The sequence below is a fragment of the Bombina bombina genome, chromosome 11 (genome assembly GCF_027579735.1).
Source record: "Bombina bombina isolate aBomBom1 chromosome 11, aBomBom1.pri, whole genome shotgun sequence".
Lineage (NCBI taxonomy): Eukaryota > Metazoa > Chordata > Amphibia > Anura > Bombinatoridae > Bombina > Bombina bombina.
In genome coordinates, this window is record NC_069509.1 from 60,440,462 (window position 1) to 60,467,961 (window position 27,500).

Below are 27,500 nucleotides of genomic sequence, written 5' to 3' on the forward strand. Positions count from 1 at the left end.
AATCTTTATACAACAAGGTTTTATTCTCCAGCCTCTTGCATGCATTGCCCCAGTCACTGCTGCAGCGGCTTTCTGGTTCGAGTCTCTGGAGGAGGCTTTACAGGTAGAGACCCTGTTGGATGATATCCTTGACAGGCTTAAAGCTCTTAAGTTAGCCAATTCATTTATTTTTGACGCCGTTTTTCATTTAACCAAGCTTACGGCTAAAAATTCAGGTTTGGCCATTCAGGCACGTAGGGCGCTATGGCTTAAATCCTGGTCAGCTGATGTCACTTCAAAGTCTAAACTTCTCAATATCCCCTTCAAAGGGCAGACCCTATTTGGGCCTGGACTGAAGGAGATCATTTCTGATATTACTGGTGGAAAAGGCCACGCCCTTCCCCAGGATAGGTCCAACAAGTTAAGGACCAAACAGACTTATTTTCGTTCCTTTCGAAACTTCAAGAGTGGCGCAGCTTCATCTTCCTCTTCTACAAAACAAGAGGGAAATTTTTCCCAGTCCAAGCTAGTCTGGAGACCTAACCAGGCTTGGAACAAGGGGAAACAGGCCAAAAAGCCTGCTGCTGCCTCTAAGACAGCATGAAGGAGTAGCCCCCGATCCGGGACCGGATCTAGTGGGGGGCAGACTTTCTCTCTTCACCCAGGCTTGGGCAAGAGACGTCCAGGATCCCTGGGCTCTGGAGATTGTTTCCCAGGGATATCTTCTGGATTTCAAAGCTTCATCTCCAAAGGGGAGATTTCATCTCTCACAATTATCTGCAAACCAGATAAAGAGAGAGGCATTCTTGCATTGCATTCAAGACCTACTAGTTATGGGAGTGATCCACCCAGTTCCAAAGGAAGAACAGGGGCAGGGCTTCTATTCAAATCTGTTTATAGTTCCCAAGAAAGAGGGAACTTTCAGACCAATCTTGGATCTCAAGATCCTAAACAAATTTCTCAGGGTCCCATCCTTCAAGATGGAGACTATTCGAACCATCCTACCTATGATCAAGGAGGGTCAATATATGACTACCGTGGATTTAAAGGATGCTTATCTACATATTCCGATACACAGGGATCATCATCAGTTTCTCAGGTTCGCCTTCCTAGACAGGCATTACCAGTTCGTGGCTCTTCCCTTTGGGTTAGCCACGGCACCAAGAATCTTTACGAAGGTTCTAGGGTCCCTTCTGGCGGTTCTAAGACCGCGGGGTATAGCAGTAGCCCCTTACCTAGACGACATCTTTATACAGGCGTCAACTTTTCAAATCGCCAGGTCCCATACGGACATTGTTCTGGCATTCCTAAGGTCTTAAGGGTGGAAGGTGAACGAAGGAAAGAGTTCTCTCTCACCTCTCACAAGAGTTTCCTTCCTAGGAACTCTGATAGATTCAGTAGAAATGAAGATTTATCTGACAGAGGTCAGGTTGTCAAAACTTCTAACTTCCTGCCGTGCTCTTTATTCCATTTCTCGTCCGTCAGTGGCTCAGTGTATGGAGGTAATCGGTTTAATGGTAGCGGCAATGGACATTGTTCCGTTTGCCCGCCTACATCTCAGACCACTGCAACTTTGCATGCTCAATCAGTGGAATGGGGATTACACAGATTTGACCCCTCTACTAAATCTGGATCAAGAGACCAGGGATTCTCTTCTCTGGTGGCTATCTCGGGTCCATCTGTCCAAGGGAATGAGTTTCCGCAGGCCAGAATGGACTATAGTAACGACAGATGCCAGCCTTCTGGGCTGGGGTGCAGTCTGGAACTCCCTGAAGGCTCAGGGTTCGTGGACTCAGGAGGAGGCCCTCCTTCTGATAAACATTCTGGAATCAACCATCAGGGGGGAACAAGGAGCCCCCTGGCAATGTTGGAGGTTTCAAAGATAATTCTATGGGCAGAGGTTCACTCTTGCCATCTCTCAGCTATCCATATCCCAGGAGTAGAGAACTGGGAGGCGGATTTTCTAAGTCGGCAGACTTTTCATCCGAGGGAGTGGGACCTCCATCCGGAGGTATTTGCCCAGTTGATCCAACTTTGGGGCAAACCAGAACTGGATCTCATGGCGTCTCGTCAGAGCGCCAAGCTTCCTTGTTACCGGTCCAGGTCCAGGGTTCCCAAGGCAGCGCTGATAGATGCTCTAGCAGCGCCCTGGTCCTTCAGCCTGGCTTATGTGTTTCCACCGTTTCCTCTGCTCCCTTGTCTGATTGCCAAGATCAAGCAGGAGAGAGCTTCAGTGATCTTGATAGCCCCTGCATGGCCACGCAGGACTTGGTATGCAGATCTGGTGGACATGTCATCCTTTCCACCATGGACTCTGCCGCAAAGGCAGGACCTTCTACTTCAAGGTCCCTTCAAACATCCAAATCTAATTTCTCTACATCTGACTGCTTGGAGATTGAACGCTTGATTCTATCAAAGCGTTGTTTTTTTCCGAATCGGTCATTGATACCTTAATTCAGGCTCGAAAGCCTGTCACCAGGAAAATCTATCATAAGATATGGTGTAAATATCTTCATTGGTGTGAATCCAAGGGTTACTCATGGAGTAAGGTCAGGATTCCTAGGATATTATCTTTTCTCCAAGAAGGATTGGAGAAGGGTTTGTCAGCTAGTTCCTTAAAGGGACAGATTTCTGCTCTGTCTATTCTTTTGCACAAATGTCTGGCTGAGGTTCCAGACGTTCAGGCGTTTTGTCAGGCTTTAGTTAGAATCAAGTCTGTGTTTAAACCTGTTGCTCTGCCATGAAGTTTAAATTTAGTTCTTAAAGTTCTTCAAGGGGTTCCGTTTGAACCTTTGCATTCCATAGATATTAAGCTTTTATCTTGGAAAGTTCTGTTTTTAGTAGCTATCTCCTCGGCTCGAAGAGTTTCGGAGTTATCTGCTTTACAATCTGATTCCCCTTATCTGATTTTCCATGCAGATAAGGTAGTGTTACGTACCAAACCTGGGTTTCTTCCTAAGGTGGTATCTAATAAGAATATCAATCAGGAGATTGTTGTTCCTTCACTATGTCCTAATCCTTCTTCAAAGAAGGAACGTCTATTACACAATCTTGATGTGGTTCATGCTTTAAAGTTTTATTTACAATCTACGAAGGATTTTCTTCTAACATCTGCTTTGTTTGTTGTCTACTCTGGACAGAGGAGAGGCCAAAAGGCTTCGGCAACTTCTCTTTCTTTTTGGCTAAGAAGTATAATACGCTTAGCTTATGAGACTGCTGGCCAGCAGCCTCCTGAAAGAATTACAGCTCATTCTACTAGAGCAGTAGCTTCCACATGGGCTTTTAAACATGAGGCCTCTGTTGAACAGATTTGTAAGGCGGCGACTTGGTCTTCGCTTCATACCTTTTCTAAATTCTATAAATTTGATACTTTTGCTTCTTCGGAGGCTATTTTTGGGAGAAAGGTCTTACAGGCAGTGGTGCCTTCCGTTTAAGTTCCTGCCTTGTCCCTCCCTTCATCCGTGTCCTAAAGCTTTGGTATTGGTATCCCACAAGTAATGGATGAACCCGTGGACTGGATACACCTTTACAAGAGAAAACAAAATTTATGCTTACCTGATAAATTTATTTCTCTTGTGGTGTATCCAGTCCACGGCCCGCCCTGTCATTTTAAGGCAGGTGTTTTTTGTTTTTGTTTTTTTTAAACTACAGTCACCACTGCACCCTATAGTTTCTCCTTTTTTTCTTGCTTGTCTTCGGTCGAATGACTGGGGGTGGCAGTTAGGGGAGGAGCTATATAGACAGCTCTGCTGTGGGTGTCCTCTTGCAGCTTCCTGTTGGGGATAAGAATATCCCACAAGTAATGGATGAACCCGTGGACTAGATACACCACAAGAGAAATAAATTTATCAGGTAAGCATAAATTTTGTTTTTTCAGTTGCCAAAATTCACCCACCAGCTTTAGTCCCCAGACATTATAAAGTTCATTGTATTGCATTTGTTATCCGATATCTGATAAAGCCAGTTAGGGACAGATATGTAGCAGATTTAGCCATGAGAATCAGTGGGTGATTTTCAAGTTCTGCGAAGTTAGAAAATGCTAAATTACTTGAAAGGGGTAAAATAAACAATGAAAATATATTGCAGTGTTCCTGCATTAATGCATAATAAGGATAGGTACAGAGAAATCACATGCAAACCGCTGCGTCAGTCTTATTAAACGTCATCAGCACGTGACATTCCATACTTTATGTATAGTGAAGCAGAACATTTAAATCTAACCAGTAGTTAGCTCCGTCTAATTTTGCTGGTGCCAGAACTTGTCTGTTATTTTTGTCTTTGAGTCTCAGGCTTCACATATGTAAATAACCACTAACCTTGATGTTTCAGAGTCTACATGGAAGATGCCCCTTTGCTAAGGGGAGCTGTGTTCTTTGTTGGGATGGCGCTATGGGGCGCCCACAGACTCTTTTGTCTGAAGAATTCGCCCATATCTGTGCTCCCATCTTTTCTCAAGGTAAGTGGGGCAGGAATAGTAATCACGACTTCATTCTGTTCCTTAAAGGGATATAGCACCCATAATTTGTCTTTCATTAATCAGATAGAGCATGCGATCTTAAACACATTTCTAATTTACTTCTATTATTACATTTTCTTAGTTCTCTTGGTATCTTTTGTTGAAAAGCAGAGATGTAAGCTCAGGAGTGAGCACATGTCTGGAACACTATATGGCAGCAGTTTTGCAAGAATGGTGGCAGCACTATTTCCTGCCATATAGTGCTTCAGGTGCCTACCTAGGTATCTCTTCAACACAGAATACAATGGGAACGAAGCAAATTTGAAAATAGAAGTAAATTGGATTTTTTTTTTAAATTGTGTCCTCTGTCTGAGTCACAAAAGAATATTTTTGGGTTTCATATCCCTTTAAAGGGACATTAATGGGTATTTAACTACTACTTACAATGCTACCGTTTATCCTCCTCTGCCTGCACCTCTCTTCAGAGCTCTTCTTTTATTGTAGCCTTGGTGACGCTTCACTTCTTCATACTGGGTGCCATCATCTTAGACCTTAAGTATTCTCATACCCTGTAACAGAGGTGGCGCACATTCACAGATCAGTGATGTTACTGGCTTTTTGACAGCTGCATTGTGCACTTTAGGTTAGCACGCATGACACACAATGGTTGCTTTACATTTTTGCAGCAGCTGCATTACTCTATATAATTTCTAAGGACTTTTGTATATATATTTTATGTAACTCTTCAATTTTCTTTCCCTTTAATTTGTTCACACTTATTCATGTTACCTGCAGGAGTATATTACTTTGTTTACAAATAGCTCTTTTACCATTATTTTGGTATTTGAAATAGCTGATTTTGCCAGTGGTATCCTTACCTATACTGAAAGTTACTATACTTAAAGGGACAGTCTACACCAAAATTGTTGTTGTTTAAAAAGATAGATAACGCCTGTACTACCCATTCCCCAGCTTTGTACAACCAACATTGTTATATTAATATACTTTATAACATTTAAACCTCTACATTTCTGCCTGTTTCTAAGGCACTACAGACAGCCTCTTATTACATACTTTTTTATTAGCTTTTCACAACAGGAGACTGCTAGCTCATGTGTCATATAGATAACATTGTGCTCTCTTTCTCGTGGAGTTGTGCAGGACACAGCACTAATTGGCTAAAAATGCAAGTCAATAGATAATAAATAAATAGCCATGTGATTATGGGGCAGTCTGCAGAGGCTTAGATACAAGGTAATCACAGAGGTAAAAAAAGTGTATTAATATAACAGTGTTGGTTATGCAAAACAGGGAAATGGGTAATAAAGGGATTATCTATCTTTTTAAACAATAAAAAGTTTTGAGTTGACTGTCCCTTTAAGTATTGGCTGTGTAAACATAGGCAGCAGATGAAATTACACTCACAGTGCGGTGGGACCGTTTTAAAAATGAGAAGAAATAGGGACAGTCTCAAAGGGTTTAGTGTTTAACGTTTCTTAATTCCATTCCTTCAGTACCTCTATTTTATGGCATTTACAGATTTCTTTTAGGCTAATCTATGACTCAGCTGTTGGTAATCGAGTGACGTACTGAAAAAAAAAAGATAAAATCTGATGGATTCAATGTGCTTAAAGGCTGAATTGTGTAACCCTGCTAGAATGTTGTTTTCTAACAATCCCAAGCCCTTTACTTCTTGCATGAGCTTTCCTTGGATTATACATTTTGTTCTAGCTTGTAATAATGTAAACCCCTAATTAGTAACAGGCTACATGATGTGCCCCTTTTAATGACCGGTGCAATTACGATCTCTTGTGCTCTGAGTAACACTAAAGGAAATTGTAGCATGAATTTGTGTACAATGAAAATCTGCCTTATTACTAATTTGTGAGTTATGTGTCTCTTCAAGTAAAACAGCTTAAATGTGTAAAATTTCCTGTTCGTTTAAGGTGCAGAAAACGCGTAATTACCAAACTTTTTAGTAATGCAATACATTAAAGGGATATGAAACCCAAATGTTCACATCTGGCTGGTATGTTAAAGTGATATGAAACCCACATTTTTTCTTTCACGATTCAGATAGAACTTTCTAATTCGCTCCTATTATCAATTTCTCATTGTTCTCTTGGTATCTTTATTTGAAAAAGCAGGAGTGCTTTTCAAATAAAGATACAAAGATCAACAAAGAAATTTATAATAGGAGTGAATTAGAAAGTGTCTTAACATTGCATGTTCTATCTGAATCATGAAAGAAAAAATGTGGGTTTCATATCACTTTAACATACCAGTCAGATGTGAACATTTTATGAATAAATTAACGCTGCATTTGCTGTACAGTATTTAAATAAATGAACACTGTATTTGAATAAATTAACACTGTGTTTGCTGCAAATACATGTGCCATATTTAGAAAAGTAATATGATATTGGAGTAGACATAGCTAGACACTGTCCTTTTGTTTGTAAAACTTGCATTATTTTGCAGTATTTTATCTTATCACCAGTACTAAGGTCAAAAATCCTTATTAATCTTTCTCCCATCATTTGCTCAGGCCATGACTTGCCCAAATGCTGTTGTTTCCTATGAAATTGTTCTCTCCATCACTCGGCTCATCAAAAAATACGGGAGGGAGCTGCAGGCTGGGACATGGGATGTTCTGATGGACATTTTAGAACAGTTATTCCAGCAGCTCCAGGTACGGATCACCTGCGTGTAAAGAATCACAGCGTAATGTACACTAAGTCTGCATCCTTGTATGAATCTTAGATGGAAATAAAGTTCCCTACTGTAATCGTTAATAGTTTTATAGTTTTTTCACATTTTCTCCTTTCTTTTTACTAGGCATCGGGTTTCGGGGGTTTTAAGCGCCTCCTAATGCGGAAGTAGGCGACTGCTTGTGGTGTTCGGCTCTTTTCAGAGCTGGATTTGTTCTTGTGAAAGTGCAACACGCTAAGATCTGGATTTACACAGATCTTAGTGTGTTGCACTTTCACAAGAACAAATCCGTCTCTGAAACAGCTGAACACCAGTAGCAGCTTCCTTTTTCTGCATTTAGAGGTATCCAAAACCTCTGAATACACATGCGTATTTTTTTTTTTTTACATATCTATTGAGTACTTATGTTTCTTGGTTACTGTTTGTTGATAACTATCTTTTTCCGATTAAGGTTCTGCGTAGTCAGGAACTAAAGGCCGTAGTGCATGACCTCCTGACCTCTGTAGAAGAGCTTTATAACCAAAACGAGTTTCATGGTAATGAAGAGCGATTTTTTGAGCTGGTAGAAAGAAGCTCTGACGACAGACCTGTAAGTTTGTTAAGGACGATAATATTATATGTTATACGTTTATACGCTTTTTGATGAATTCTATTTATATTTAAAGGGACCCTGAACCCAATTTTTTTCTTTCATGATTCAGATAGAGCCGCAATCTTAAGCAACTTTCTAGTTTACTCCTATTATCAATTTTTCTTCGTTCTCTTGCTTGCTTTATTTTAAAAGCAGAAATGTAAATCTTAGCAGCCAGCCCATTTTAGGTTCAGCACCATGGATAAAGCTTGCTTATTGGAGGCTGACATTTACCCACCAATAAACAAGCATAACCCAGGTTCTCAACCAAAAATGGGCCGGCTCCTATGCATCACATTCCTACTTTTTAAATAAAGATACCAAGAGAACGAAGAAAAATTGATAATAGGAGTAAATTAGAAAGTTGCTTAAAATTGCATGCTCTGTCTGAATCATGAAAGAAAAAAATTGGGTTTAGTGTTCCTTTAATCCTGCGCAATGTTATTATGGTCTTTGTGCTCCATAAACAAGGGTTTGATATATGGGCCCTCATGTATTGTGGGGTTGGGGAGAAAAAGAATTACAACCATTGGACATGAAGGGACAGTAGCACCTTACGTTTGTAATTATAACATTTTTCTGCAGCCTTCAAATAGATTAACAACAACATTAGATTATTCGTTTATCACCAAAAGTGTTGATTAGCAATTTTTAGAAATAAGCATAAAAGATAATTGTTGAGATTCATGTCCCTTTAATTAACTTGATGATAAAAAAATAACTTGACTTTCCTCTGCTCTCTTAAACATTTGTGAGCAGGTATTTTAGCTACCATCTTCTTAAAGGGATATGAAACCGCATTTTTTTCTTCTTTCATGATTCAGATTGAGAATGCAATTTCGAGGAACTTTCTAATTTACTCCTATTATCAGTTTTTCTTGGTATCGTACTATCGTTATTTGAAAAAGCAGGAATGTAAGCTTAGGAGCCTGCCCATTTTTTGGTTCTGCACCCTCAGTAGTGCTTGCTGATTGGTGGCTACATTTCATAAAAAGAGTAAATTAGAAAGTTGCTTCAAATTGCATGCTCTACCTAATTATGAAAGGAAAATATTGTTTCATATCCCTTTAATACCTGTTGGTCAATGCTCACAGAGTGCCGATGCTTCTTAAACGAGGTGTATAAATAATTATTATTAATAACCTTGTTAATATGCATTTTCTTTTATCATTAGAAAGAATCTGTAGTTAATCTCATAAATTACAAAGCTCAGTCCATTCACCCAGGGAAGGAAGGGTGGGTCCTGGATCTCCAAAAACTAATGGAAAGATATTTCAGGTAAGAACAGGATACTTAAACAGCAATTGGTTTATATATCGGAACAAATTACTACATTTAAAGGACCATGAAATACAGTAGATTTGGATTATTAACAAAAGCATATTAAAAAGACAACGCAAAAGCACTTTGTTTGAATTTGAAATGAGTAGTATATTTTTTGTGACAAATTTTAATTTGTTCCATTCTCCTTCCACTTGCATCATGTGACAGCCATTAGCCAACCACAAAATGCATATACTTATATTCTGTGAATTCTTGCACATGCTCAGTAGGAGCTGGTGCGATCGGCAAGTTGGCATATTAAATTGTTCTGCACAACTAGGTAATAGACGCGAATTAGAGTTGTTTAAAATTGAATTTTCTATCTGACTCATGAAAGTTTAATTTTGACTTTAGTGTTCCTTTAATATTTCCCTGTTCAACCTGTAAGTACTTGTCAGTCTTGGTGTATCTCTGTGTTAACAAAAGGCCCATGGTGTCACATGATTTTGTTTTTATATTGGTCTCCTGTGATACTGCAGTGATTGTTGGCAACTTCTGTATGGTACACTGCTTTTCCATTCTTAAAGGGACAGTCTAGTCAGAATTAAACTTTCATGATTCAGATAGGGCATGTAATTTTAAACAACTTTCCAATTTAATGTTATCATCAAATTTGCTTTGTTCTCTTGGTATTCTTTGTTGAAAGCTAAACCTAGGTAGGCTCATATGCTAATTTCTAAGCCCTTGAACGCTGCCTCTTATCTGAAAGCATTTGACAGTTTTTCACAGCTACGGGGGCATGTGTATAAATAACACTGTGCTCATGCCTGTGGAGTTACTTATAAGAGGGCACTGATTGGCTAAAATTCAAGTCTGTCAAAAGAACTGAAATAAGGGGGCAGTCTGCAGAGACTTAGATACAAGGTATTCACAGAGGTAAAAAGTATATTAATATAACCGACCGTGTTGGTTATGCAAAACTGGGTAATGGTAATATAGAGGATATCTATATTTTTGAACAATAAACATTCTGGAGTAGACTGTCCCTTTTAAATGAGAAGGTCTTGACAACGTATCTTAATTACTTTCAGTTGCAGGTGACTTGGAATAGTCAAGATAAAATTAAATTTTCATGATTGAGATAGGGCATTCAATTTTAAACAACTTTCCAATTTATTTCTGTTATCTAATTTGCTTAGTTCTCTTGATATCCTTTGTTGAAAAGCATACCTAAGTAGGCTCAGGAGTTGGGAGCTATCTGTTGATTGGTGGTTGCACATATATACCTCTTATCATTGGCTTACTAGTGTGTTCAGTTAGCAAACAGTAGTGTATTTCTTCCATAAAGAATACCAAGAGAACAATGCTAAATTGATCAAATAAGTGAATTGGAAAGTTGTTCAAACACAAATGTTCTATCTGAATCATGAAATAAGTATTTTGGGTTTCATGTCCCTTTAAATGCAACTTATATTTACTTGGTAAAAAAAATAAAAAAAAAATAAAAAAAAAAAATATATATATATATATATATATATTTATATATATATATATATATATATATATATATATTTTATTCTATTTACCTATTTTTCATTAAAAGCACACATTTAGTAACCATTTCAAATGTCTTGTCTTTGTTCCTTTAGGAATGAGACACGGAGTATTGTGAGAATGAAGGTGTTGGATGTCTTATCTTTCTCGCTCAGTATTAATCGACAATTTTATGAGGTTTGTGGTGGAAGATTTTTTTTTTTTTTAATAAAAAAAACTCCCAAAACAAAAATCATTACCAAATCCCTTTTAACCCCTCTTAATTCCATATAAAATGCAAAATAAGGTATCCACATGGCAAATAATAATCCAACATTCAATATTGTTTTTTTTAATTCACAACTGGGTATTGAAGGTAAATTAGTGCAGCCATTTATGATAGCGTAGAACCGCTTTAAATGTATAGTCAGATTTTTGTGGCATATCTCTTCAGTGTTGGTTAGTAAATAAGTGGTTTATGTAGTAGCGTGGGGACACACATTAATGCACTCATGTTTATTTTTGTTATATGCATAATGCACAATATATTTTAATCCCATTAGCTGATATTGTGGTTCTTAAAGGAAATACTAGATAGAATGGTGCATTTAAAGAAAATATTGGGCTTAGAATAACATGTAGATGTAGTTTTTAAAGTTTCATTAGTTGTTTAAATATTGACAAAATATGTGTAGTGTATACGTTTTAGTGTCTATAAAACAATGGGAGCTGCCATGTTGTAATTTAGGTAACCTTTTCTACTGTAGCCAATCAGGGACAGTTATAAATAGGTCACTAGAGTGTGCAGCCAATGTCTGTGTGTAATATAACAGTGTTCTGCACTTCTATTTCTAAAAGGAACTTAAAAGCTCACAATTTCAGTATGGAATTACAGGAAAAGGGGACAAAATAAATTATGAAAGTATAATGCAGAGTTTTTTTTATATATTTACAATTTACCATTTTATATTACCATCTCAAAGTGTTTAATGTCCCTTAAACACAAAAAGAGCATTCAATGTTTAACTGCGACGCTGTAGACTGAGCATGAAAAAACATCCTAATGACCAGAATGCACTGCTTTGACCTGTTTTAGATCTTTACTGGACCATAATTATTGTTGTGTTATCCACATGACCATGGTGTATTTTAGGTCCATATTATGAAGGAGTAAAATAGTTTCAAGTATACTACAGAATTCTATGAACTCAACACATATTTTGGTTTCAGGAGGAGTTGATTGAGAAGGTTGTCACTTCCCAGCTGGCCCATATACCTGAGGATAGAGACCACCAGGTGCGGAAATTGGCTACCCAGCTTTTGGGGGACCTGGCTGAATGCTGCCATTCATGTCATTTCAACAGCTTGATGGATATCATAGAAAGGGTGAGACGGATACATTTGCTATTTATGTATTTATATATCTATATTTTTACACACTTATACACATAAATAGTAGTCAAAGGTTTGGACACAGCATCTCGTAGAAGAGTTTTTCTTTATTATAACAACTTCTACATTTTAGAACAATAACTGTCATCCTAAATATTAAATAGCACACATGGAATTACACAGTGACCAAAACAGATATTAAATGAAAACTATTTTATTTCTTTCATGTAATTGGCAAGAGTCCATGAGCTAGTGACGTATGGGATATACAATCCTACCAGGAAGGGCAAAGTTTCCCAAACCTCAAAATGCCTATAAATACACCCCTCACCACACCCACAATTCAGTTTTACAAACTTTGCCTCCTATGGAGGTGGTGAAGTAAGTTTGTGCTAAGATTTCTACGTTGATATGCACTTCTCAGCATTTTGAAGCCCGATTCCTCTCAGAGTACAGTGAATGTCAGAGGGATGTGAAGGGAGTATCACCTATTGAATGCAATGGTTTTCCTCACGGGAGATCTATTTCATAGGTTCTCTGTTATCGGTCATAGAGATTCATCTCCTACCTCCCTTTTCAGATCGACTATATACTCTCATATTCCATTACCTCTGTTAACCGTTTCAGTACTGGTTTGGCTATCTGCTATATGTGGATGGGTGTCTTTTGGTAAGTATGTTTTCATTACTTAAGACACTCTCAGCTATGGTTTGGCACTTTATGTATTTATATAAAGTTCTAAATATATGTATTGTACTTATATTTGCAATGAGTCAGGTTTTTTAAGTATATTTCCTTTTGCAGACTGTCAGTTTCATATCTGGGAAATGCATTTTTTAGAAAAAATAAATTCTTACCTGGGGTATAGTCTTTTTTCAATTGACATTTCGCGGGCAAAATTAGGCTCGCGAGGGCGCAAAATGCCAAAGTATATTGTGTCATTTTTGCCGCAAGATTTTTGGTATGGCGCAAAGTTACGTTCTTTGACGCAAATTCGTCATTTCCGGCGTCTTCATTGACGCGAGTGTGTCATTTCCGGATGTTGTTGGCGCCCAAAAAAATTTCTGTTTGCGTCATACTTCGTGCCAAATATATTCATTATTTAAAACCCCATTCCTATATGCCTTTTGCCTTTTTCTCTATCAGAGGGCTATGCTGTTTGAATTTTTTTCCCATTTCTGAAACTGCCATGTAAGGAAATTGATAATTTTGCTTTATATGTTGTTTTTTCTCTTACATTTGCAAGATGTCTCAATCTGATCCTGTCTCAGAAATCACTGTTGGAACCCTGCTGCCTGATAACAGTTCTACCAAAGCTAAGTGCATTTGTTGTAAAATTGTGGAGATTATATCTCCAGCTGTGGTTTGTAATAGTTGTCATGATAAACTTTTACATGCAAAGAATGTATCCATCAGTAATAGTTCATTGCCTGTTGTTGTTCTTTCAATATCTAATCTACAAGATATACCTGTGAATTTAAAAGATTTTTTTGCTGATTCTATTCAGAAGGCTTTGTCTGCCCTCCCGCCTTTCTAATAAATGTAAAAGGTCTTTTAAAACTTCTCATAAAGTTGATGAAAGTTCAAATGACCGACAACATACTGAATTATCCTCCTCTGATGAGGATCTATCTGATTCAGAAGTTCCTTCCTCAGATATTGACACTGACAAATCTACTTATTTATTTAAAATGGAGTATATTAGTTCTTTGTTAAAAGAAGTGTTTATTACATTGGTTATTGAGGGAACTAGTCCTCTTGATACTAAAACTAGTAAACTTTTTAATTCTGTTAATAAACCTCCTGTGGTTACTCCAGAGGTTTTTCCAGTTCTTCATGCTATTTCTGATATGATTTATAAGGAATGGAATAGGCCTGGTACCTCTTTTATTCCTTCTTCAAGGTTTAATAAATTGTATCCTTTGCCAGCAGCTATCTCTACTCTTGCTAAACGTACTACTATTCCTATGGAAGACAGTACTTCTTTTAAAGATCCTATAGATAGGAAACTTAAATCTTATCTAGGGAAAGCCTATTTATATTCTGGTCATCTTCTCAGGCCTCCATTTTCTTTGGCTGATTTTGCAGCTGCATCAACTTTTTGGTTGGAAAATTTAGCACAACAAGAATTGGATTCTGATTTGTCTAGCATTGTTCGCTTGCTTCAACATGCTAATAATTTTATTTGTAATGCCATTTTTGATATCATCAAAATTGATGTTAAATCTATCTCTTTAGCTATTTTAGCTAGAAGAGCTTTGTGGCTTAAATCTTGGAATGCTGACACGACTTCTAAGTCTAGATTGCTATCTCTTTATTTCCAAGGTAATAAGTTATTTGGTTCTCAGTTGGATTCAATTATTTCAACTGTCACTGGGGGGAAGGAAGTTTTTTTGCCTCAGGATAAAAGACCTAAGGGTTAATCTAAAGCTTCTAACCGTTTTCGTTCCTTTCAACAAATTAAGGAACAGAAACCTAATCCTTCCCCCAAGGAAACTCTTTCCAATTGGAAACCTTCTTCAAATTGGAATAAATCCAAGCCGTTTCAGAAACCAAAGCCAGCCCCCAAGTCCGCATGAAGGTGCGGCCCTCTTTCCAGCTCAGCTGGTAGGGGGCAGATTAAGATTTTTCAAGGATGTTTGGACAAATTCTGTCCAAAATCAATGGATTCTGAGTATTGTCTCTCAGGGGTATTGAATAGGATTCAGAGTAAGACCTCCTGTGAGAAGATATTTTCTCTCATGCATCCCAGCAAATCCAGTAAAAGCTCAGGCTTTCATGAAGTGTGTTTCAGACCTGGAGCTTTCAGGAGTAATCATGCCAGTTCCGTTTCAGGAGCAGGGTCTGGGATTTTATTCAAATCTATTCATTGTCCCAAAGAAAGAAAATTCATTCAGACCAGTTTTGGATCTAAAAAGTTTGAATCGTTATGTAAGAGTACCAACTTTCAAAATGGTGATTATAAGGACTATTCTGCCTTTTGTTCAGCAACGGATTATATGTCCACAATAGACTTACAGGATGCATATCTTCATATTCCGATTCATCCACATCATTATCAGTTTCTCAGATTCTCTTTTCTAGACAAGCATTACCAATTTTTCGCTCTTCCTTTTGGCCTAGCGACAGCTCCAAGAATATTTTCAAAGGTTCTCGGTGCCCTACTCTCTGTAATCAGAGAGCGGGGTATTGTGGTGTTTCCTAATTTGGACGATATCTTGGTACTTGCTCAGTCTTTACATTCTGCAGAATCTCACGCAAATCAACTAGTGTTGTTTCTTCGAAAACATGGTTGGAGGATCAATTTACCAAAAAGTTATTTGATTCCTCAGACAAGGGTCAACTTTTTAGGTTTCCAGATAGATTCAGTGTCCATGACTCTGTCTCTAACAGACAAGAGATGTTTAAAATTGGTTTCAGCCTGTCGAAACCTTCAGTCTCAGTCATTCCCTTCAGTAGCAATTTGTATGGACGTTTTAGGTCTCATGACTGCAGCATCGGACGCGATCCCCTTTGCTCTTTTTCATATGAGACCTCTCCAGCTTTGTATGCTGAACCAATGGTGCAGGGATTATACAAGGATATCACAATTAATATCCTTAAATCCCAATGTTTGACTATTTCTGACTTGGTGGTTACATCACCATCGTATAGTTCTAGGGGCCTCTTTTGTTCATCCAACCTGGACTGTGATCACAACAGATGCAAGTCTTTCAGGTTGGGGAGCTGTTTGGGGATCTCTGACAGCACAAGGAGTTTGGGAATCTCAAGAGGCTTGATTACCAATCAATATTTTGGAACGATTTTCAGGGCTCTTCAGATTTGGCCTCTGTTGAAGAGAGAACCGTTCATTTGTTTTTAGACAGATAATATCACAACTGTGGCATATGTCAATCATCAGGGTGGGACTCGCAGTCCCCAAGCTATGAAAGAAGTATCCCAGATACTTGCTTGGGCGGAATTCAGCTCTTGTCTAATTTCTGCGGTTCATATCCCAGGTACAGACAATTGGGAAGCGGGTTATCTCAGTCGTCAGACTTTACATCCGGGGGAGTGATCCCTCCATCCAGATGTGTTTTCTCAGGTTGTTCAGATGTGGGGTCTTCCAGAAATAGATCTGATGGCTTCTCATATAAACAAGAAACTTCCCAGGTACCTGTCCAGGTCCAGGGATCCTCAGGCGGAAGCAGTGGATGCGTTGACACTTCCTTGGTGTTATCAACCTGCTTATATTTTCCCGCCTCTAGTTCTTCTTCCAAGAGTGATCTCCAAAATCATCATGGAGCAATTGTTTGTGTTGCTGGTGACTCCAGCATAGCCTCACAGGTTTTGGTATGCGGATCTTGTTCGGATTTCCAATTGCCAACCTTGGCGACTTCCATTAAGGCCGGACCTTTTGTCTCAAGGTATGTTTTTCCATCAGGATCTCAAATCATTAAATTTGAAGGTATGGAAATTGAACGCCTAGTGCTTAGTCATAGAGGTTTCTCTGACTCAGTGATTAATACTATGTTACAGGCTCGTAAATCTGTTTCTAGAAAGATTTATTATCGAGTTTGGAAGACTTATATTTAATGGTGCTCTTCTCATAAATTCTCCTGGCATTCTTTTAGAATACCTAGAATTTTACAGTTCCTTCATTATGGTTTGGATAAGGGTTTGTCTGCAAGTTCATTGAAGGGACAAATCTCTGCTCTTTCTGTTTTATTTCACAGAAAGATTGCTAAGCTTCCTGATATTCACTGTTTTGTACAGGCTTTGGTTCGTATCAAGCCTGTCATTAAATCAATCTCTCCTCCTTGGAGTCTTAATTTGGTTTTGAAGGCTTTACAGGCTCCTCCGTTTGAGCCTATGCATTCTTTGGACATTAAACTACTTTCTTGGAAAGTGTTGTTCCTTTTGGCCATTTCTTCTGCTAGAAGAGTTTCCGAATTATCTGCTCTTTCTTGTGAATCTCCTTTTCTGATTTTCCATCAGGATAAAGCAGTTTTGCGGACTTCATTTAAATTTCTACCTAAGGTTGTGAATTCTAACAACATTAGTAGAGAAATTGTTGTCCCTTCTTTGTGTCCTAATCCTAAGAATTCTTTGGAGAGATCCTTACATTCTTTGTATGTGGTAAGAGCTTTGAAATATTATGTTGAAGCTACTAAAGATTTCAGGAAGACTTCTAGTCTATTTGTTATCTTTTCTGGTTCTAGGAAAGGTCAGAAGGCTTCTGCCGTTTCCTTGGCATCGTGGTTAAAGCTTTTGATTCATCAAGCTTATTTGGCGTCGGGTCAAGCCCCGCCTCAGAGGATTACAGCTCATTCTACTAGATCAGTCTCCACTTTGTGGGCTTTTAAGAATGAAGCTTCAGTTGATCAGATTTGCAAAGCAGCAACTTGGTCTTCTTTGCATACATTTACTAAATTCTACAGTTTTGATGTATTTGCTTCTTCGGAAGCAGTTTTTGGTAGAAAAGTTCTTCAGGCAGCTGTTTCAGTTTGATTTTTCTGCTTATGTTTTTAGTTTTTCCTTTCATTTATGAAAATAAACTTATATTTTGGGTTGTGGATTAATTTTTTTCAGCAAAATATGGCTGTCTTTATTTTATCCCTTCCTCTCTAGTAACTATTGTGTGGAGTTCCACATCTTGGGTATTGCTATCCCATACGTCACTAGCTCATGGACTCTTGCCAATTACATGAAAGAAAACATAATTTATGTAAGAACTTACCTGATATATTCATTTCTTTCATATTGGCATGAGGCCCACCCTTTTTATGGTGGTTATGATTTTTTGTATAAAGCACAATTATTTCCAAATTCTTTTGTTGATGCTTTTTACTCCTTTCTTTATCACCCCACTACTTGACTTTTCGTTAAACTGAATTGTGGGTGTGGTGAGGGGTGTATTTATAGGCATTTTGAGGTTTGGGAAACTTTGCCCCTCCTGGTAGGATTGTATTTCCCATACGTCACTAGCTCATGGACTCTTGCCAATATGAAAGAAATTAATTTATCAGGTAAGTTCTTACATAAATTATGTTATTCCTCAAAGTAGCCAAACTTTGCCTTGATGACAGGTTTGTTGCACACTCTTTGGTATTTTCTCAACCATCTTCATGAAGTAGCCACCTGGTATATATATGCAGGCACTTGGCTGTTTTCGCTTCACTTTTCAGCTCATACCAAACCATCTCCATCGGTGAGGTTACTGTCTAGGTCAGACCAACTGACGCTGCACTCCATCACTCACTTGTTTTACAGATAGAACATACACAGTCTAGAGGTTTGTTTTGTGTCATTGTCATATTGAAAAACGGGAGCACAACTATACACAAGCTAAAATTAAGCATTTTGAGCAGCAAGTGATGACATCAAATTAGGCTTCTCTTTTCTCGTGTGAGTGGGACATATGAATAGAACGTAAGTGAAGCAAATCCAAACAAAAGGGAAAACGGCACACCTTGTAAAGGATCACAGAGTCAGACTTGCTAGGTCCTCACTGTAATGTAGTATATGTAGAAAGTCCAGCCACCAAAGAATTCTTGAAAAGACCTTTATTTTCATAGGTTGGGTTCCAAAGACAAAAAAATGTTTCAAGCTTGCAATAGGCTCTTAGTCATGAATAAGAGCCTATTGCAGGCTTGAAACGCTGTTCTTTTGTCTTTGGGACCAACCTAAGAAAATAAAGGTATTTTTTAAAGAATTCTTTGGTGGCTGGAGTTTCTACATATACTATAAAACATTAATGAAGCCTTATTTTTCATAAATCAATGGTAAGATCAGACTAGAGTAGATCTGTTTGTGATTGGCTGATGGTTGTCACATGATACAGGAGTGTAAATAGATGTAACTTTGAAAGTTATAAAAAATCTACTACTCATTTGAAGTTCAGACTAAGGGGCCGATTTATCAAGTGTCTGGCAGACATGAGCCGCTGTAGCGACTCATGTCCGCCAGACATCGATAAATGCCGACAGCATACTCTGTCGGCATTTATCATTGCACAAGCAGTTATGGTGAACTGCTTGTGCAATGCCGCCCCCTGCAGATTTGCTAGCAGGGGGTGTCAATCACCAATCGTATGAGATCGGGGGCGGATTGATGTCCGCAGCCTTTTAAAACCGCTGCTTTTTAACTCCTGTTTCCGGCGAGCCTGAAGGTTTGCCTGGAAACGGATATACGACCCCATTCGGGCCGTGATAAATTGGTCCCTAAGTGGTATTCCATTGTCTTTTTATCTTGTTGATTATGCAAATCTATTGTATTTACTGGTTCTTTAAAGAAGGCACAGAACACTGACTGAAGAAGAAGAGAGCAAGAAAAAATAAATGTGATATTGTTAAGAAATAATAAAAAGGTCTAATAGTTTTACAATATTCACTAAAAGGTTCTTAGCTATTTGTAGCTCAACTTTGTATATGAAAACTACTCTTACTTGCTACACACTTATATCTCCTTTAAAGGGACACTCAAGTCAAAATAAACTTTCATGATTCAGGTAGAGCATGCCGTTTTAAGACACTTTCCAATTTACTTCTAATATCAAATTTTGCCCAGTCTTTTTATATTCTCATTTTCTGGGGATCAAGATCCTACTGTGCACAAGATCACAGGATATACATATACTAGTCTGTGATTGGCTAATTCAGAGTAAGTGCTATTGCATTGTCTTTTTATTATGTACCGGTACTTGTTAATTATGTAATTCTACTGCACTGAGTGGTCCTTTAGAAATTATCAGCATCTTATATTACAATATAAATGTTTTAATGCATGTGTTTAACCTTAAATAGGTGGTGACACGACCTTTGTCTACATCTACTGATGTTGGACATGATGCTTCCTCATTGGAAGATGTGAAGACTTCAGTGCTAGGACTGATGGTTATACTCCAGGTAAGTTCATAATAGGGGAAACGTGTGCCTCTGACTCATTGTGCCATTTGTCATTCTTACTAATCTGATACATTTCCTGTCTCTGCAGACCAAGATGTATTCTCTGCCAGCCAGCCACGCAATGCGCGTGTACGAGATGCTGATAAACCACATTCAGCTCCATTACAAAAACCTCTACAGTTCACACATCGCCAGCAGTATACGGCTTCAGGTATGGAGCGGTGTCCTTTATAGGCCTTTAGGATTGTGACTTATGCAGAAATATAAAGTATTTTTAAAGCATGAAAATCTGTTATTCTAGTAAAATTATTTCTATGCTCCGTTTTAATTCACTTAAAGGGACACTCAAGTCAAAATTAAACTTTCATGATTCAGATAGAGCAGCAATTTTAAACAATTTTCTAATTTACTTGCATTAACAAAATGTGCACCGTCTTTTTATATTTACACTTTTTTGAGTTACTGGCTCCTACTGAGCATGTGCAGGAATTCACAGAATATATGTAAATGCAGCTGTGATTGGCTGATGGCTGTCACATGATACAGAAGGAGTGGAAATAGACATTACTTTGAAATTTGTCAGAATAAAATCTACTACTCACTTGAAGTTCAGATTAAGGGGTCGATTTATCAAAGGCTTCCCAAGCCTATCGACCTCCTACGACACAAGAGAACCTGCAGTCTGTATTTAACAAGCAGCGGTCATTAGCTCTAAGGTGGTGAATTCCAATCTCCCGGTCTTGTCCGACCAGGGAGATTGACAGCTCCTGCCCGATTCAGAGCAGTGAATTTTAAACAACTTTCTCTTTTACTTCTCTTTTAATTCTCTTCATTCTCCTTGTATCTTTTGTTGAAAATCAGGGATGTAAGCTCAGGAGCGTGCACGTGTCTGGAGCACTATATGGCAGCAGTTTTGCAAGAATGTTATTCATTTGCAAATCACTAGAGGGCAGCACTATTCCTGCCATGTAGTGCAGCAGTTGCCTACCTAGGTAGCTCTTCAACAAAAAATTCCATGGGAACGAACCAAATGTTATAATAGAAGTAAATTGGAAACTTTTTAAAACGGTGATGTTTTGTCTGAATCACAAAAGCACATTTTTGGGTTTCATATCCCTTTAAGGCAATTTTTCACCATTTTAAAAATATCTATTAATTCGCATTTTTTTACAGAATTTATACAATTTAAACAACATGTATGAATCATAGCTTTTCATTAAAGGTGTTTGATTTCCTCCTGCTCATCCGAGCTGACTCTTTAAGACGACTGGGGCTTCCTAATAAGGATGGAGCTGTCCGATTCAGTCCGTACTGCCTCTGCGAATCTGTGTAAGTTCATAATTTGCAATCAGTTTTGCAGAACACTGTGCATGTGCACAGTGTCTCAGTTTAACACAGTCTCCGGCTTATATTAAGTATTGTAAAAATCGTCAGTCGACTATAGTTGGTGGACTGGACGGGATATATTAAACTTTATTTCCTCTTCTTATCACAGGACTGAGCAAGAGAAGAAAACGACAGAACGGAAGCCTGCTGGCACCTTATCGCCTCCGTCCGGAAGTCCTAGTCTCCCCTCCCAGAATGCTTCCCCACGCATGGGCTACCTGCCATACTCTTTGGCATTTGGAGTCCTCCTACAATGCCTAAAGCAGGTAAGTCCTCTCCCCTAAGTACACTTTTGTCTTACGTCCCTAGTGACAGCACAGTGTCCTGCAGATGGAGATCATCTGATTTGTTACTGAGCAGTATATTATTTGGTATGTGTAAATTATTGGGTAGCTTTAGGAATATGGTGAAAACCTCTGTACAACCCAACAGCAATAAGAGACCTAATCAGTATATTTAGGTGATTATAAAGCACGTAACAAATAATAATTATATACATTACATTATGGCTTTTTTCCTTACTGTATTTATGTTGCAGGAGACTGACTGGAAGGTGCTGAAGCTGGTTCTAAATAAGCTGCCAGAGTGTCTCCGTTACAAGGTCCTGATATTGTCATCTCCTTGTAACATTGACCAGCTTGCTTCGTCCCTGTGCACTATGGTTAGTATTACTTCCCATACAAGAGTTTGATACCGAGATATGTTGAAATAAAATATAATTCTTGCCAGGGCAACTTACAAGGTCTCATTTTACATTTATTCAGTAAGGAAACAGAAAAAAAAATGTTGTGCTCCTTTTTTTTTCAGCTTAATGACCGAAAAGCAAGTGAACGTCTCTACAACACACCAGACGGCTTTTCTCGTACTGATCTGCAACTAGCGGTAGTTCCTGTATTGACGGCTTTAACTTCTTACCACCAGTACCTAGAAATCACCAAACAGGTGTGTCATGGTGTATGAGGTTAAATATCGGCTAGCGGTTGATCGTTACAGCGTACATGCATACCCTAACCAACTTCCTTTCCAAAATACATCAAGGGTAAAAGTACCGGACATTTCTTTGGTCTGTAATTTTATTTTAAAGAAGGGTTGTGTAGAATTCTGTGACCCATTGCCTCTTTCCGTTTTCACCAGTATATGTATGAGATAATGTTGTGTTGGTCTAGAATGGTCGGTAGAACTTGAGTTGAAACATCATACATTTGTGGAATTAAATTAGAGCTCACTTTACATTTATTATGCATTTTAAAGACTATGCTATCTTTGCTCATCATAGAAGCAATCGCAAGCAAAAACTGCCTGCTTAAAGGGACAGTCTAGGCCAAAATAAACTTTCATGATTCAGATAGAGCATGTCATTTTAAACAATTTTCCAATTTACTTTTATCACCAATTTTGCTTTGTTCTCTTGGTATTCTTAGTTGAAAGCTTAACCTAGGAGGTTCATATGCTAATTTCTTAGACCTTGAAGCCCACCTCTTTCAGATTGCATTTTAACAGTTTTTCACGACTAGAGGGTGTTAGTTCACGTATTTCATATAGATAACACTGTGCTCGTGCACGAGAAGTTATCTGGGAGCAGGCACTGATTGGCTAGACTGCAAGTCTGTCAAAAGAACTGAAAAAATAGGCAGTTTGCAGAGGCTTAGATACAAGATAATCACAGAGGTAAAAAGTATATTATTATAAATGTGTTGGTTATGCAAAACTGGGAAATGGGTAATAAAGGGATTATCTATCTTTTAAAACAATAAAAATTCTGGTGTAGACTGTCCCTTTAAAATAGGTGACCAGAGGGAAATACAAACTTTTAAAGGGGCAACCCATTTTTTCAGATAGATGATTCAGATAAAGTATACGATTTGAAGCAACTTTCCAACATATTTCTGTTGTCAAATTTGCTTCATTTTCTCTTCACTCTGCTTTCTCTCTTTTCTCTCTCTCTCTCTCTCTTTTCTCTCTCTCTCTCTCTTTTCTCTCTCTCTTTTCTCTCTCTCTCTCTCTCTCTTTTCTCTCTCTCTCTCTCTCTCTTCTCTCTCTCTCTCTCTCTCTCTCTCTCTCTCTCTTTTCTCTCTCTCTCTCTCTCTCTCTCTCTTTTCTCTCTCTCTCTCTCTCTCTCTCTCTCTCTTTTCTCTCTCTCTCTCTTTTCTCTCTCTCTCTTTTCTCTCTCTCTCTTCTCTCTCTCTCTCTCTTTTCTCTCTCTCTCTCTCTCTCTCTCTCTTTTCTCTCTCTCTCTCTTTTCTCTCTCTATCTTTTCTCTCTCTATCTTTTCTCTCTCTCTTTTCTCTATCTTTTCTCTCTCTCTCTCTCTCTCTCTCTTCTCTCTCTCTCTCTCTCTTTTCTCTCTCTCTCTCTCTTTTGTCTCTCTCTCTTTTCTCTCTCTCTCTCTTTTCTCTCTCTCTTTTCTCTCTCTATCTTTTCTCTCTCTATCTTTTCTCTCTCTCTTTTCTCTCTCTCTTTTCTCTCTCTATCTTTTCTCTCTATCTTTTCTCTCTCTCTTTTCTCTCTCTCTTTTCTCTCTCTCTTTTCTCTCTCTCTTTTCTCTCTCTTTTCTCTCTCTCTTCTCTCTCTCTTTTCTCTCTCTCTTCTCTCTCTCTTTTCTCTCTCTCTCTCTCTTTTCTCTCTCTCTATCTTTTCTCTCTCTCTTTTCTCTCTCTCTTTTCTCTCTCTCTCTTTTCTCTCTCTCTTTTCTCTCTCTCTCTTTTCTCTCTCTCTCTCTTTTCTCTCTTTCTCTCTCTCTTTTCTCTCTCTCTTCTCTCTCTCTCTCTTTTCTCTCTCTCTCTCTTTTCTCTCTTTCTCTCTTTCTCGCTCTCTCTTTCTCTCTTTCTCTCTCTCTCTCTTTCTCTCTCTCTTTCTCTCTCTCTTTCTCTCTCTCTTTCTCTCTCTCTCTTTCTCTCTCTCTCTCTCTCTTTTTTTTCTCTCTTTTTTTTCTCTCTCTCTCTCTTTTCTCTCTCTCTCTCTTTTCTCTCTCTCTCTTTTCTCTCTCTCTCTCTCTTTTCTCTCTCTCTCTTTCTCCAACATAGGTGTGTCCGGTCCACGGCGTCATCCTTACTTGTGGGATATTCTCTTCCCCAACAGGAAATGGCAAAGAGCCCAGCAAAGCTGGTCACATGATCCCTCCTAGGCTCCGCCTTCCCCAGTCATTCTCTTTGCCGTTGTACAGGCAACATCTCCACGGAGATGGCTTAGAGTTTTTTAGTGTTTAACTGTAGTTTTTATTATTCAATCAAGAGTTTGTTATTTTAAAATAGTGCTGGTATGTACTATTTACTCTGAAACAGAAAAGAGATGAAGATTTCTGTTTGTAAGAGGAAAATGATTTTAGCAACCGTTACTAAAATCAATGGCTGTTTCCACACAGGACTGTTGAGAGGAATTAACTTCAGTTGGGGGAACAGTGAGCAGACTTTTGCTGCTTGAGGTATGACACATTCTAACAAGACGATGTAATGCTGGAAGCTGTCATTTTCCCTATGGGATCCGGTAAGCCATTTTTATTACAGAAAGAAAAAAAGGGCTTTTATACTCCATAGCCTTGAGGAATTAATTTAATCTTGGGAATTATGTAAAATAACCGGCAGGCACTGTAGTGGACACCTTATTCTCTAGGGGCTTTCCCTAATCATAGGCAGAGCCTCATTTTCGCGCCTCTATTGCGCAGTTGTTTTTGAGAAGCATGACATGCAGATGCATGTGTGAGGAGCTCTGATACATAGAAAAGACTTTCTGAAGGCGTCATTTGGTATCGTATTCCCCTTTGGGCTTGGTTGGGTCTCAGCAAAGCAGATACCAGGGACTGTAAAGGGGTTAAATATAAAAACGGCTCCGGTTCCGTTATTTTAAGGGTTAAAGCTTCCAAATTTGGTGTGCAATACTTTTAAGGCTTTAAGACACTGTGGTGAAATTTTGGTGAATTTTGAACAATTCCTTCATACTTTTTCGCAATTGCAGTAATAAAGTGTGTTCAGTTTAAAATTTAAAGTGACAGTAACGGTTTATTTAAAACGTTTTTTGTACTTTGTTATCAAGTTTTTGCCTGTTTAACATGTCTGAACTACCAGATAGACTGTGTTCTGAGTGTGGGGAAGCCAAGGTTCCTTCTCATTTAAATAGATGTGATTTATGTGACACAAAATTTAGAGAAAATGATGCCCAAGATGATTCCTCAAGTGAGGGGAGTAAGCATGGTACTGCATCATCCCCTCCTTCGTCTACTCCAGTCTTGCCCACACAGGAGGCCCCTAGTACATCTAGCGCGCCAATACTCCTTACTATGCAACAATTAACGGCTGTAATGGATAATTCTATCAAAAACATTTTAGCCAAAATGCCCACTTATCAGCGAAAGCGCGACTGCTCTGTTTTAGAAAATACTGAAGAGCATGAGGACGCTGATGATATTGGTTCTGAAGGGCCCCTACACCAGTCTGAGGGGGCCAGGGAGGTTTTGTCTGAGGGAGAAATTTCAGATTCAGGGAAAATTTCTCAACAAGCTGAACCTGATGTGATTACATTTAAATTTAAATTGGAACATCTCCGCGCTCTGCTTAAGGAGGTGTTATCCACTCTGGATGATTGTGAGAATTTGGTCATTCCAGAGAAATTATGTAAAATGGACAAGTTCCTAGAGGTCCCGGGGCCCCCCGAAGCTTTTCCTATACCCAAGCGGGTGGCGGACATTGTAAATAAAGAATGGGAAAGGCCCGGTATACCTTTCGTCCCTCCCCCCATATTTAAAAAATTGTTTCCTATGGTCGACCCCAGAAAGGACTTATGGCAGACAGTCCCCAAGGTCGAGGGGGCGGTTTCTACTCTAAACAAACGCACCACTATACCCATAGAAGATAGTTGTGCTTTCAAAGATCCTATGGATAAAAAATTAGAAGGTTTGCTTAAAAAGATGTTTGTTCAGCAAGGTTACCTTCTACAACCAATTTCATGCATTGTTCCTGTCACTACAGCAGCGTGTTTCTGGTTCGATGAGCTAGAAAAGGCGCTCAATAATAATTCTTCTTCTTATGAGGAGATTATGGACAGAATTCATGCTCTCAAATTGGCTAATTCTTTCACCCTAGACGCCACTTTGCAATTGGCTAGGTTAGCGGCGAAAAATTCTGGTTTTGCTATTGTGGCGCGCAGAGCGCTTTGGTTAAAATCTTGGTCAGCGGATGCGTCTTCCAAGAACAAATTGCTTAACATTCCTTTCAAGGGGAAAACGCTGTTTGGCCCTGACTTGAAAGAGATTATCTCTGATATCACTGGGGGCAAGGGCCACGCCCTTCCTCAGGATAGGTCTTTCAAGGCCAAAAATAAACCTAATTTTCGTCCCTTTCGCAGAAACGGACCAGCCCCAAGTGCTACGTCCTCTAAGCAAGAGGGTAATACTTCTCAAGCCAAGCCAGCCTGGAGACCAATGCAAGGCTGGAACAAAGGAAAGCAGGCCAAGAAACCTGCCACTGCTACCAAGACAGCATGAGATGTTGGCCCCCGATCCGGGACCGGATCTGGTGGGGGGCAGACTCTCTCTCTTCGCTCAGGCTTGTGCAAGAGATGTTCTGGATCCTTGGGCACTAGAAATAGTCTCCCAAGGTTATCTTCTGGAATTCAAGGGGCTTCCCCCAAGGGGAGGTTCCACAGGTCTCAATTGTCTTCAGACCACATAAAAAGACAGGCATTCTTACATTGTGTAGAAGACCTGTTAAAAATGGGAGTGATTCATCCTGTTCCATTAGGAGAACAAGGGATGGGGTTCTACTCCAATCTGTTCGTAGTTCCCAAAAAAGAGGGAACATTCAGACCAATCTTAGATCTCAAGATCCTAAACAAGTTTCTCAAGGTTCCATCGTTCAAAATGGAAACCATTCGAACAATTCTTCCTTCCATCCAGGAAGGTCAATTCATGACCACGGTGGATTTAAAGGATGCGTATCTACATATTCCTATCCACAAGGAACATCATCGGTTCCTAAGGTTCGCATTCCTGGACAAGCATTACCAGTTTGTGGCACTTCCGTTCGGATTAGCCACTGCTCCAAGGATTTTCACAAAGGTACTAGGGTCCCTTCTAGCGGTGCTAAGACCAAGGGGCATTGCAGTAGTACCTTACTTGGACGACATTCTGATTCAAGCGTCGTCCCTTCCTCAAGCAAAGGCTCACACGGACATTGTCCTGGCCTTTCTCAGATCTCACGGGTGGAAAGTGAACGTAGAAAAAAGTTCTCTATCTCCGTCAACAAGGGTTCCCTTCTTGGGAACAATAATA

The 27,500-nt window shown here is 38.9% G+C and overlaps 1 protein-coding gene across 4 annotated transcripts in view; it reads left to right on the plus strand.

Annotated features, from left to right (window-relative positions):
- TSC2 (TSC complex subunit 2) overlaps window positions 1–27,500 on the plus strand; it is a 213,609-nt gene that overhangs the window by 73,919 nt on the left and 112,190 nt on the right. For all 4 annotated transcript variants that reach the window (XM_053694513.1, XM_053694514.1, XM_053694515.1 and 1 more), the window contains exons 10-21: window positions 4,309–4,435; window positions 6,984–7,127; window positions 7,599–7,736; window positions 8,953–9,056; window positions 10,691–10,772; window positions 11,805–11,960; window positions 19,751–19,852; window positions 19,941–20,063; window positions 21,075–21,181; window positions 21,348–21,504; window positions 21,777–21,899; window positions 22,046–22,180. In XM_053694513.1, the coding sequence (XP_053550488.1) occupies window positions 4,309–4,435; window positions 6,984–7,127; window positions 7,599–7,736; window positions 8,953–9,056; window positions 10,691–10,772; window positions 11,805–11,960; window positions 19,751–19,852; window positions 19,941–20,063; window positions 21,075–21,181; window positions 21,348–21,504; window positions 21,777–21,899; window positions 22,046–22,180 (1,498 nt within the window). The remainder of the gene's footprint in view (window positions 1–4,308; window positions 4,436–6,983; window positions 7,128–7,598; window positions 7,737–8,952; window positions 9,057–10,690; window positions 10,773–11,804; window positions 11,961–19,750; window positions 19,853–19,940; window positions 20,064–21,074; window positions 21,182–21,347; window positions 21,505–21,776; window positions 21,900–22,045; window positions 22,181–27,500) is intronic.